Source organism: Camellia sinensis, chromosome 2 (genome assembly GCF_055761805.1).
Source record: "Camellia sinensis isolate YWXY chromosome 2, ASM5576180v1, whole genome shotgun sequence".
Taxonomy (NCBI): Eukaryota; Viridiplantae; Streptophyta; class Magnoliopsida; order Ericales; family Theaceae; genus Camellia; species Camellia sinensis.
In genome coordinates, this window is record NC_138962.1 from 179,590,140 (window position 1) to 179,603,910 (window position 13,771).

At 37.0% G+C, this 13,771-nt stretch overlaps 1 protein-coding gene across 20 annotated transcripts in view; it reads left to right on the forward strand.

Moving 5' to 3' along the window:
* LOC114282821 (uridine nucleosidase 1-like) overlaps positions 1 to 4,284 on the forward strand; it is a 237,610-nt gene extending 233,326 nt beyond the window's left edge. For 12 of the 20 annotated variants that reach the window (XR_014352700.1, XR_014352718.1, XR_014352724.1 and 9 more), the window contains 6 exons: positions 1,267 to 1,487; positions 2,098 to 2,336; positions 2,793 to 2,823; positions 2,982 to 3,074; positions 3,168 to 3,311; positions 3,929 to 4,284. Coding sequence is in view for 4 of the 20 variants with exons in the window: in XM_082907468.1 (XP_082763594.1) it covers positions 2,793 to 2,823; positions 2,982 to 3,071 (121 nt within the window). In the remaining 16 variants the exon portion in view is untranslated. Of the gene's footprint in view, positions 1 to 818; positions 991 to 1,266; positions 1,488 to 2,097; positions 2,337 to 2,792; positions 2,824 to 2,981; positions 3,075 to 3,167; positions 3,312 to 3,821 lie in introns of all 20 variants that reach the window. The other 8 variants (XM_082907468.1, XM_082907464.1, XM_082907466.1 and 5 more) reach the window with 3 other exon arrangements.
* Positions 4,285 to 13,771: the final 9,487 nt, after the last annotated feature.

Consider the following 13,771-nt stretch of genomic DNA (forward strand, 5'->3'; position numbering starts at 1 on the left):
CGATCGATTGATTTTTAGTCTATTGATCGATATCGCACACTCTCTCTCTTTGGATTTGATCGATTGATTGCTTTCTTTTAGATCTGTAAGTTTTAGTCCCTATGCGCATATTAACATCCTCAAATGCTTAGTAGTGTATATTTAGGATCTCTCCCTGTAAGTTTTCATTCAGATCTCTCTCTTTAAGTTTTGGTTCAGATCTGTAATTATTTAGGATTTTTTTTTTATGTTTTTGATTAGTAGTATATGTTAATGTTAATGTTTTTGAATTGTTTTTTTGTTGGGTTGTGGATTCAAATACGCTACCTTCTTTGATTTCTGACTAAAATTTTGAATGGTTTGTATCGTTCTCTAAATCTCTCCCAGTATGTAAATCTCTATCATTCGATCCAAATCTTGGTCCTAGGATTTGATTTTGTTCATTGTTGTGTGTCAAGTACTGAGTCGATTGAATTATGTTGAGATCTTTAACATTTGAAACTTCAATTTTTTCTTAGTAACCAAGCAGTGCTTTTGTTTACTTTTCTATGTAATTTTCTTTGTTATTTCATAGCTGTCTAATCAATTGTTAGTATGAGGTTGTAGATCAAGCTTCAAAAAAAATCCCAAGTTTATATTTTTCTCACTTATCTATGTCTTTTGATCCTCTTGAATTCTGGTTATTGTGTGTGTTTCTTATTCAAAGATGCCTATGAAGTTCTTTGAAAGTACAGATTGGATCCAAAACCTGGCTGTTTGATTTATATGTTATGAAATTCCTTTAAATGGTAATTGGTTATAGAGATTTGGAATTGAGTGCTGTTCCTGGGATTTTGTAGTCCTTGGGAGTTGAGGCTTACACATCATGGCAAGGATTACACCTCAAGCTCTGCTACAACAAAGCAAGAAGAAGAAGGGTCCAAGTCGTATCGGTGCCACTACAGTTATTTTATACAGCTTAATTATAGTTGTGATGGTGTTTTTCCCGTTTTCTATTTATATTGGACTCAGGTTTGTTGGAATCTTCTTTGATGAATTAGTACTTGTTATTTTGATAAAGTGGGATTTAGAGGGACTAGCATGACACCTTGTATCTTGTTAACCAAATTTAATTTTTAGTTTGATTGTTAATTCATATGTTTTGAATCTTGTGGGTTTGGTGAAAGACCTGTATCGCTTTTCTTGGAATGATTTCTGAATTCTAAATTTAGCAACAACCCTTGTATTTAATAAGTGATAAAAAGAATTTTAATTTAATCCTGGACCTGGTGCTTTCAAATATTTCAGGTCTGTTGCAGTGGTATCTACATTTGTTTAGTATCAAAATAGAACCCACAGAAAATCCAACAATTGAATTGATGTTTCTTGTTGTGGCCGCTTTGGTTGCTGAAGCAGAGCTTGCAGAAGAAACTGAACAACTCCAAGAGGGTGTTGTGGAAAGTGGTGTTGTTGTTACCCCAACTAAGACCAAGAAAGGCAAAGCTGCATTGCCTCTAAAAAGTGACACAGTATGTGTAAACTCATTCCTTATTTCCCTTTCTCTTGAATTGTGGACACATTAGTGATTTAATTTATTGTGTTTCTTTGATTTTCCAATCTATTTTAATTGTGATTGTAAAATTTTTAGTTTCAAGAATCTTATACTTGAGTTGGGATAGATTGTGCTAATTAAGATCTACTTTAATTGGTATTTATTTTGTTTTTCTTGGATTGTGGATGTGTGTAGTGAATTACATATTGAATTTTGTTTGATTTCTGTTTATTTTGCAATTTTGGTTATAGGAAACCAATATGAGAGATTGAAACCATGTATTGTGGGTGTATTATAGTCATTTATTTACTTGTTTTTGCTTGAGTTTTATCTTAATGATGACTTATGCACTTCAATCCCTTAGAATCCTCCATTGTAGCATCTGAAAAAGACTGAATGTCATATTTTTGTTTCTTCATTTCTTCATCTGTTGATTATCTACAGACTTTGTCATAGTTGATGCTCATTTGAGAAGAATGCCTTTTATATAAACTGATCTCGAATATTAACAATAATTCTGCAATTTTCTCTGAATTCTCAAATTATTCAAAATGATTGAAAGACCTTGTGGTCATCGCCGTTGGCAGGCTTGAAAGGGAAAATGGGGTCGGGGCATGTGGGAAGTCACTCCAGAAATGGAGGCTTTGAAATTGGCGCCTTGTGCAATGGCAGCACAGGATGAGAAATCTGATGTCCCTGACAACATCTGCCAGCAGGTGAAGAAATTAGGGCAGAACCCTGCTGCCTTTGTGCTGTTATGCTTTCTGACACTGCCAAGTTTCTTTCAAATCTGTTAGTTTCGTTCAGACACCTGATTTCCACTCTGGTGAGTCTTCTTTGATTCCCTTCTTTTATGGATAAATAGTCATGGTTTTATGGATAAATAGTCATGGTTTTGGTTTAGGCATATCCAATGTAACCATGCTCAATAGAACTAGTAAACTATGTTTTCTAATTGTTTTGGTTAATCAGGGGACCTATGTTAAAAAATACATGAAAACCGAGAGAGCGCGCCCGTGTGTGTTTTTATTTTTTATTTTTAAAAGCAGGTTTTGGGAATGTGGGTCCTCTTGAATTTTGCTCTCTCTTCCCCCCGTGTCCATGTTTTATTTTGCACTTATTTGAGCTTGGGTACCTAACTTGTGTACCTTTGAAGATGTAGCAGTGTGTATACCATTAATTAATCTTCATCTTCTTTCTTAATGTTTTGCTTTTCCCTTCTAACATTTTTTTCTCTTTACCCAATCAAATCTCTAAATATCTTTCTTTTTGCCATAAGCAGATTCGGCGTGCCTTGCAAGTCCTACATTGAGGTTAGATCTTTTGCTTGGTTTATTTTATGCTTTGATTATCAAGTTTGTGTTTGCTTTTGGAAATGGACAGAAACTTGGAGTTTTCGTGTCCATGTTCTCCATATAGTTATTAGTTAGCAGTAATTTTTTTACGACTTGCACTCATGGTGGTGTGCCAGGATGGGATTATTGTTCATGAACAACCTTTGTTTTATGAGGAGCCTGATGTGCATGAAAATATGCGTCTTGATGTAGACGATATGTCTTAAGAGGTAACACTAATAAATTGAAATAATCATTTACATGGCTCTTTTTTTTCCCTTGCCATTATTGAAGTTTGGCTCATAAATGATTGACTTTGGTAGGAGTTGTTGGCCCTGGAGGATCAAATTGGAAATGTGAGCACTGGATTGAGTGAGGAAGCTATTTTGGCAACTGTGAGGCGGCATTGTTATCTGTCAATGAAATTAGGACTTCCAGTGGAAGAGGAACCGTGCTGTATTTGTCAGGTAAGTGATACTTAAATTCTTTGTCTTGCAACTTATCTATTTGGGATCGGCTAAAAAAGTCACCTATTATCCCAATTTTTTTGGCTTTAGTGAATTTTTTTTAGATTCGTGTAAAAAAAATTTATTTTTATGTCTGACTAGTCTAGAGGGATCTAAAAAGAAGAAAAAAAAAATTGAAAAAATTAATCACCTTGTTTGGTTTTAATTGATTTTCTAAAAATTGAGTTTTTTATTTTTTTGTTTTTAGTGAATTTTTTTAATATTTTAAGCAAAATTTTTACTTTCTAGATGTACCTAACGTAGATACATCTAAAAAGTAAAATACTTGTGAATTATTTTAAAAATCAATAAATACACAATAATACGTAAATGTATTGAATTTTTATAGTATTTTTATTTTTGGTATTTAGTGAAATTTTTGAAGATTTTTTTTTTCCCCACAAATATTATACTTTTTAAGTGTATTTATTACCAAACTCCATTCAACTCACCATCTCTCCCCACACTCAGTTCTGGCAGTTGGGAGGAAGGGAGTTACCAATTCATGGGTTCTATTTTTTCTCAAGTTAAAGCTCCCTCTTAAACTGGATGCTTCCATTTATTGAATCAAATTGCAGGAGGATTATGTTGATGGAAAGGAGCTTGGTAAGCTGAATTGTGGGCATGAGTTTCGCTTCAATTGCATCAAACAATGGCTCGTGCAGAAGAATAACTGTCCCATTTGCAAAATGACTGCAGTGGTTGTTTGAGAGATGATCAGTTTCAGGGAGCTCTTATCCCAAATCAGAGATCATTTGCGAATCAGTTGTCCCTGTAAACTTCTCTGCAGTCCCTTTGCCATCTGAACTTAAACCATAGGCTTGCCGTTTCCTTTTGTTTGTTTCTTCTTTTTTTTCCTTTTCATTTCAGTCATGTGCAAGTTCAAATTTGAGCTAATATGTGTTCTTTTATATGAATTCTCGGCTAATTCTTTGTCTCTCTAGTTAAATTTTCCATCTCTGTTCCTAGTTAAATTCTCAATTAATTGGACTGTGTTATTAAAAAAAAAAAAAAAAATGATGTTTTTTTGGAAAACAAAAGTCACTAAATATGCGAGGCAAATATGAAAATGAAGAGATGTGGGGTTTGGAAAAATGCTACTAAATGATGTCATCATTATGTAGTGGTTGTTGAAGATTTTGTGATGTTTTTAAAAACGCCGCCTAATGTTTTTAGCGACGTTTTTGAAGCGTTCCTAAGCTATTGTGGCGGCTGTATCTATGACGAAAATTTTAAACGTCGTAAAAACCTAGGCATTTAAAAAACGCCACTAAAAGTCAATTTTCCTGCAGTCATTTGTTCACTTTGGACCTATCACACTCGTAATTGGAAATATGAGGATTTAAGGTAATAGGCTTGCAGCACTAGCTCCGCATTAGGTTGTGCACTACTTATTTTGCCAATTGTGTTTTCATCAATTCGAACAAAACCCACATACTTGTTCTTGGATATGGACTTGATTACCCACACTCTCTCTCCATACTTGATAAGTACAGGAAAGAGCATTAACAAGGCCAAAAGAGAGAACCTCAAGGTAGAAGTCCAAGTTAGAATTAGGATGTAACTTGTTCTTAGACCTTGTGTAAATAGTCCTATAGCGTGCCTCAACCACATTCGATTTTCTTCCAAGTGTAAGACAGTCATGGTACCTGGACCTCCAAGATAAAACAAGATTATTGGTGCCCATAAACCCCTCAATAGACTCATTGGACTGATATCATCGTCATTGGGCCATACTTACAGGTCTTGATGCATGGTATGGTTCTATCTTCTATGCTACAAAGATGGATGAGAAAAATAATTGAATAAAAATAATGCAATATGACCAATATCTTGTGGTATCACTGTCGCACTTAATATCTAATCATATTCAAGACATCTTTAAAGGGGGATTTGGTGATAGCCCCCTCACTATCTAATTTGTCTTTCAAAAGGACAAGAATTATATAAGTACTTTCAAAACCCCCTAATATTTTAAAACTTGTTTATTTTACTATATTACCCTCATATCTATCAGCTCTCCTATTAAGTCATCTTCACTATATATTTCAGAGTAAAATTTTACTCTGTATAAAAGTAAAATTTTACTTTGTATGAAAGTAAAATTTTACATTCTAAAACTAAAAGTAAAATTTTACTCTGTATGAAAGTAAAATTTTACATTCTGAAACTAAAAGTAAAATTTTACTCTGTATAAAAGTAAAATTTTACTCTGAATAAGCGTAAAATGTTACACTCTGAAACTAAAAGTAAAATTTTACTCTGAAAAACTAGTAAAATGTTAGACTCTACACAAAAGTAAAATTTTACTCTGTATAAAAGTAAAATTTTACTCTGAAAAATGAATAAAATGTTAGACTCTACACAAAAGTAAAATTTTACTCTGTACAAAAGTAAAATTTTACTCTGTATAAACGTAAAATTTTACTCTGAAAAATGAGTAAAATGTTAGACTCTACACAAAAGTAAAATTTTACTCTGGTTCTGTCAAATGAAAAAAACAGAGCAATAGAACCAGAGTAAAATTTTACTCTGGTTCTGTCAAATGAAATTAGATAAAAAATAACAAAAATAAATAAAAAACAAACAAACAAACAAAAACAAAACAAATTAATCAACAAATCAACATATTTAATTGAGAAGAAAAACTTCTAAAATTCGATCAACAATCACAAATCTCAATGAAAAGAATACATGTGTTCAACACTCATACACACAAATATATATATATATATATACATATATTCAAAACTCAAATCTGTGTTTAAAAAAATATGTATAACCAAACAACTCCACCCGCACTCTTCTCCACGTGGTCATTGCGAACTCGATGGATCTTCAAATTGCAATAGAAGCTTCAAATTGAGTCTAATTTCGCTTCAAGATAGCAAACACAAGTCTGATTGCGATTCAGTTAACGAAGTCGATCTGCAAGTCGTTCGAACTTAGAGTTTGCAACCTTTAAGCCAGATGCAAACTGAAATCGCAATTCCAATTAGAACTTGAAATCCAAAGTTCTCATCGAAGTTGACTCAAAGAACAACGAGTCACAAGAGAGAACCCAAGGTCAGATCGCGAAGGACTCCAGTTTGTAATCGTGAGTTCCAGAAGCTTGAATTCGGGTTGATTGTCGAATCGGATCAATTTTGCGATGAAGTCCTTGGTTTCTTAACAGACGCAAATTAGATTAAAGCTTCAAACTAAGCTTCAATTCACATACACAGGTCAGATTGTGATTGCTTGAACAGGTCAGTGTTCTAGGTCAAAGATTGAATGAATCTTAGGCTTAGATGAACTCGATTTTGGCTGGCCAGAGTCATAGAGACCAAGAAGGTGGAGAGAGAGTGGGTGGAGAAGGTGGGAAGATTTAGTTGAGGGTATAATAGTCCAAAAAAATATTTAAATAATAAATTTTGTCCTTTATGCAAGATTTTATAATTATGAAGGGGTTTAGAAAATTTAATTTTTTTCTTAGTCCTTTTAACAATGAAAGGAAGGTAAAGGGGGTTTATAGCCAAATTTCTCATCTTTAAACCAATTATTAGCTTTTTCATATAGTTCCATAAAAGGCCAAGTATAAAAGGCCACTACAATATATAAGAGTTTTAACAATCAAATTTATGTTTCTTAAAGTGAAAATTTTATTATTAAAAAAAAATTGGAGACTAATTCTATTATCATAAGGATAGTTGCTAAAAGATCGTCTCAAAAAGTTTAAAAAATGACTTTATTGACAAAATTTTGAAAATGTCGATAATAAATTCACTTTTGGGGGACAAACTAGTTTGGTTACCTAAAAGGTTTATTTTTAAGACAAAAAATTTAGTTCCCAAATGATAGAGTTCATCATTAAATGTTCAATTTCGTTACTAAAAATATAACAATGACACTTTTGGTAACTAAAATATTTTGTATCTAAAAAATGATTTGATCCCTATATTTTTATCTTTAAAAACTTAATTTGTTATAATGACGTCTATCATATGCAAGTTATGTCTTAAAGTGGTGTTGGTTATGACTTGAATTGGTGGTGGGATCTATAAAATCAAAGTATTGTTAGCTTTGCATATATACAAACCAAATTATGGCCCAAAAAGATCTTGGGATTGTGCATGAAAATGACATAGAAGCCTACTCTTTAGACCCAGTGATATGCAAAAGGCATGATTGATTAATAATTAGAGGATATATGAGAGAGGAAGAGAGTTGCATTGGATATTCTAATAGACTGTCACATTGGTTGGTTGGTTTGGAGAGGTCGACTGAGACATCGTCTTTTTTACAAAGTGCTGGTGCTCTTAATGCTAATGCTAGTTCTCTTTGTCTATACTGTGAGGCTCATGAAGAAAATGTGTTACATGTAACGCTTCATTTTCAATTTGTGTGGAAAATCTGGGCTAATTTTCTATCATGGTGGGAAGTGCAATGGGTTGTTCTAGATTCCATTGAGGGGCTGCCGCAGTGGTGGAAAGGATTCAAGTTCAAAAACGTGGAAGACAAACTTTGGAAGACATTTCGATGTGCCATAATGTGGTCATTGTGGAAGGCAAGGAATGAACTCAAGTTCCAAGGCTCTACTGTTTCTAGGGAGGATTTGTAGGGGCCAATTAAAGTGAGGCTGGCTCTTTGGACAAAATATAAAGTTCTGAACTTCAACTACTTTGTTAATGATTTAGTTTTCAGATTTAGGTCCATTAGAGGTGGTTAGTGCCTTGTATCTGGTTGGGCTCACCCCTGTTTTGAGTATGTTAGGAGTCTCTAATTTGGTTGTTTTGGTTGATTACTCTTTAAGTATTTCTGTTTGATAGTGCTGCAAATGATTGGACTTAGCCTTTGATACCAACTTAGTTGAGATTAAAGTTCTTTGCTATGATACTTATAGCACGATTCCTTTTCTTTTGTCTTTTCTTTATTGATACTCGATGTATAATTTATCCTTAATTTTATATCAATAAAGGATTATCTTTGTTGATAAAAAAAAAAAAAAAAAAGTGAGTCAAAATTTTGAGTTATGGTACTTTCGGCTGTATTAAACATCTAGTTATGAGCTTATATACTTTTATAACATAACTCATAATATTTAGGTCATAACCATTATCATATTGGCCCATAATTTTAGTTATATTCAACTATACATACATACCATATTCCTTCATAACCGCATCATAACTCAACTATTTAAATAATATAATTTTTAATTAGCCAGTTACCAAAGAAAGAACAGGGGAGTCAGTCGAGTCCAAGAGAGAAAGATCTGCCTCTTCTAGTTTGTGAGCAAAGACCTCCTAGCCAGTGTCTTTTATTTGTTGTGGATCGGGAGCACACCAGAAAACACACACAAGCAATAACACAAGAGATTTAACGAGGTTTGGCAAGTCGCCTACGTCTACGGGCAGCGGATTCACTATATGGAGAAATGGAATTACAATTCACTCTGTATTCTCTCTCTGTAATCACTCTTGAGTGTATTCTCTCTCTGTATTCACTCTTGAGCTCACCACATTAAACTCTGCTCTCACCCTCTCTATATATACAGATTACAGATGAAGGTGGAGAGGCTGGCCTTGCACATGGCCAGCTCATTTCTTCTCCTTTCGGTGGCTGTCTTCAACCTTGGCAGCTTGTCGGTTGGTAGCCGTAATCGATGCTTTCACACTTGAAGAAAATCACCCCTTTCACATGGGGTGATATCAACAAATCACCCCCTCAACCCATGTGAGGTGATCTATTGCACACACTGCTGCTAATCTTGTCACGCCCAAAATTCAACATAGTCCGCATCTCCTGAAGCTAGAGATAATACACCAGAGATACAAGAGGAGGAGGGATCCTACATCTTCAACTCAACTCACACCACTCTTTGATTTGGAGAGAGCCTCTGCTCCTATCTCTCACAGATCTCTTCCATGCTTTCTGTCTCGGATGTCTTCACCTACTATGCTTGAACTTTTGTAATCGAGATATCATACACCCCCTGATTGGATGACCTGCACCCCCTGCTAGGATGCCCTTGACTATCATGCCTTTGCCCTTTGTCCATAGTGATCGATTAACACTGCCTTGCACCTGAAGGTGCTTAGTTCCGAGAGATGTTGACCAAGTCCAAACAATGTTGGAACTTGATCCCAGAAACCACTTTTGTGAGCATATCGGCCGGATTATCTGCAATACTAATCTTTTGAAGCAGAATATCCCCTTCATTCATAATTTCTCGGATGAAATGAAACCGGACATCAATGTGCTTGGTGCGGGAATGATGAACCTGATTCTTTGCCAAACAAATGGCACTCTGACTGTCACAGAACAACTCAACGTGTTTCTGAAGAATACCCAAGTCCTTAATTAACCCGTGTAGCCAAATAGCTTCCTTAAAGGCTTCCGTCACTGCCATGTACTCTGCCTCTGTAGTAGACAAAGCCACCGTTGACTGAAGCGTTGACCTTCAACTCACCGACCCTTTAGCAAGCATAAATAAATACCCTGTTGTTGATCGACGTTTGTCCAAGTCACCAGCATAATCTGAGTCCACATATCCAACCAGATTCTGTCCGAGTCAGTTATCTCTCTCGAGCTTCAATCCCAGATTGACCGTGCCATGTATGTACCTTAGGATCCATTTCACTGCCTACCAGTGATCTTTTCCTGGATCATGCATATACCTGCTTACCATACTCACAGCATGCGAGATGTCAGGCCTTGTACAAACCATAGCATACATTAATGCACCAATTGCATTTGCATATGGAACCTGTGCCATATGCTTTCGTTCTTCTTCTGTGCGCGGAGACATCGAAGCACTAAGCTTGAAATGAGGGGCCAATGGTGTACTCACAGCTTTGGTTTTCCCATTTATGCCAAATCTGTCTAACACCTTTTTTAGATACTGGGTTTGTATCAGACAAACCGTGCCCTTCTTCCTGTCTCTCTTGATCTTCATGCCAAGAATTTTCTTTGCATCTCCCAAATCCTTCATTTCAAACTCTCTTGCTAACTGTGCCTTGAGTTTGTCAATCTCCACCTTGCTCTTAGATGCAATCAACATATCATCAACATATAAGAGCAAATAGATGAAGGAACCATCTGGAAGCTTACGAAAATATACACAATGATCAAATTGACTTCTTGTGTATTCTTTCTCTATCATGAACCGATCAAGTCGCTTGTACCACTGTCTCGGGGATTGCTTCAATCCATACAACGATTTGTTCAGCTTACAGGCCCAATTCTCTTTTCCAACAACTTTGAAACCATCTAGCTGGGACATGTATAGCTCCTCTTCAAGATCTCCATGTAAAAAAGCAATTTTGACATCGAGTTGGGCAAGCTCGAGATCAAACTGTGCAACCAAAGCTAACAAGATACGAATAGATGTGTGCTTCACAACAGGTTGGAATACCTCATTGTAGTCTATTCCTTCCTTCTGAGCATAGCCTTTAGCTACCAATCTAGCTTTGAATCTGATGTTGTCTTTGCCTGGGATGCCTTCTTTCTTGGTGTAAACCCACTTACCCCCAATTGCTTTCTTGCCTTTTGGAAGTTGCACCAACTCCCAAGTCTGGTTCTTGTGAAGTGACTCGATCTCTTCATCCATAGCCTCCTTCCATTTGACACTTTCTGCATGCTGCACAGCTTCTTTGAAAGTGCAAGGAACATTGTCTTCAATGATTGGAAGTGCATAGGCTACCATATCGGTCATCCAACTAGGTTGCTTAGTAACCCTTTTTCCTTTTCTGATTGCAATGGGTTCTGACTGTTGTGGGGCCTCTGGATCTTCATTTTCATCTGAACTTTCTTCAGAGTCTTCTTCAGAGCTGTCAACTGAAACTTCTTCAGGATTGTTGTCTGTCTAAACAGTTTTTGCTGGAGTCTCAAACTCCACCTGTACTGACTTCTTCAATGCTTCCTCATTCTGTTGAGGATTTGGTTGCTTCAGCATTGTAGACTCATCAAAGGTAACGTCTCTTCTGGTGACAACTTTCTTTGATTCAGGGCACCAGAGTCTGTATCCCTTGACACCATCACTGATGCCCAAGAAGATGGTTTTCTTGGCTCTTGGATCCAACTTAGATTCTGTAACATGAAAATAAGCTGGACATCCAAAGATACGTAACTGATCATAATCAGTAGCTAGCACTCCTGACCATACCTCCATGAGAGTCTTGCCATCTAGTGTTGCAGTAGGTAGTCTGTTGACAAGATGACGAGCATAGTTCAATGCCTCGCCCCAAATGCATTGCTCAATCCTGAATGTGACAGCATACACCGGACTTTCTCCACCAAAATGCGATTCATGCGTTCTGCAACTCCATTTTGCTGCGGTGTTCCAGGAACTGTGAAATGTCTCACTATCCCTACATTCTGGCAAACCTCTAAGAAAGGATCTGATGTGTATTCTCCACCATTGTCAGATCTGAGCTTCTTGATCTTTTTGCTTGTCTGGGTCTCAATCATTTTCTTCCACGTAAGAAAGATGTCTAAGACTTCGTCTTTGTGCTTCATTGTGTAAATCCAAACTCTTCTTGAAAAATCATTAATGAACGACACAAAGTAGTGTTTACCTCCCAATGAAGCATTCTTGGAAGGACCCCATACGTCGGTGTGAACGTAGTCTAGAATCCCTTTGGTACGATGAATAGCAGTACCAAACTTGATTCTTGTTTGCTTGCCCAGTACACAATGCTCGCAGAACTCAAGCTTCCCTGTTTTGGCGCCTTTCAACAGGCCTTGCTTTACCAACCTTTGTAAAGCCTTCTCACCAACATGCCCTAGGCGCATGTGCCAAAGTCTGGAAGTGTCTGATATATCATCTTCTGAGCTGGTGGAGACAGCCACTCTCCTTGTGACTGTAGAGCCGTCTAGGAAATATAAATTTCCTTGTCGAGTACCCTTCATTGCAACAAATGCTCCTCGAACAACTTTGAGGACTCCACCTTCCATTGTTACTCTGTAACCTTTGGAGTCTAAAACTCCCACTAGGATGAGATTCTTTGTTAGATTTGGTACATACCAGACATCTTCAAGAATTCTGATTGTTCCATCATGTATCTTCAGTCGAATTGTTCTAATCCCCTTTGTCTAGCAAGCTTGGTCGTTGCCTATCAGCATAACTCCTCCATCGAACTCTCATAAGCTCGAGAACCACTGCTTGTTAGGACACATGTGGTAGGAACATCCGGAATCTATAATCCATTCATCAGACTGGCCATATGATGAAACTGTGAAGGCTGATCCTTCACCATTATCTTCATCTCGTGCAACGTTCACCTTTTTTTCTTTCTTGTCTTTATTGGGACAATCTTTTGCCCAATGCTCCTTCTGGCGACAAGCAGCACACTCGTCTTTTGCAAAACGTCTTCTATCCAATGATTTCCCTCTGGATTTTGAGCCCGACTTTCGTCACCCTGCATATCTTTTGTTATTTGTTCTGCCTCTGACTGTCAATGCCTCGAATGCTGAGTCCTTGTTTGCAGATTTATCTTTCCTTCTGAACTCATTATTTACCAAGGCGTTTGCAACATCAACATACTTGATCTTTTCTTTACCATACAGTAAAGTGGTAGCGAGATGATCATATGAGTCAGGCAAGGAATTCAACAATAACAGTGCTTTATCTTCATCACCAATATGATCATCCAAGTTCTTCAAATCGGTGAGAATTTTGTTGAAGTTGTTTAGGTGTTCATTCATCGAAATACCTTTCTTGTAGTCGAAACGAAACAACCTCTTCTTCAAGTAGAGCCGGTTCTCAATACTCTTTGTCATGAATTTATCTTCCAGTGCCTTCCAAAGCTCTTCCGCAATATCATATTCTATGAAGGTGTACTTCTCCTCTTTTGCAAGGCAAAGTCGGATGGAACTGTAGGCCAGGAGATTCACCTTCTCCCATTCTATCCCGTCCAGGTCATCTGGTTTGTCTCCCAGAGTGAAGTGCAGGTTCATCTGAACAAGCATATCTTTAACTTCGCATCTCCACATGCCGAAGTTGCTGCTTCCATCAAACTTTTCTATCTCAAACTTAGCATGGGACACCGGGGTCCAATGCCTAGAGTTGCTTGTAGTCGCTGGATTACTTATGGACTTGGTTGATCTGGACTCGGTTGATCTGGTCTCTGTAGATTATGCCATTAAACTGTTTTTTTTAGAAACTCCAATTCAAAAATCTGACCATACGGATGTGTCCGAAATACTCCAAATAGTTAGAAAACACTATTGGATCATAAAAAACGGACTCCGAATGACTTAGAATTGGCCAAAACAGTTTCAACGCCTCAGATCTGTGGCTACTGCTTAGCCACGCAGCAGTGGATAACTCCCTGCCCTGCGTTGACTGGTCAACGGAAGGCTGACGTGTCTGCCACGTGTTTGCCACGTGGCGCTGACATGGCGCTGACGTGGTGCTGAGCTGGCTAGCTGACGTGGCT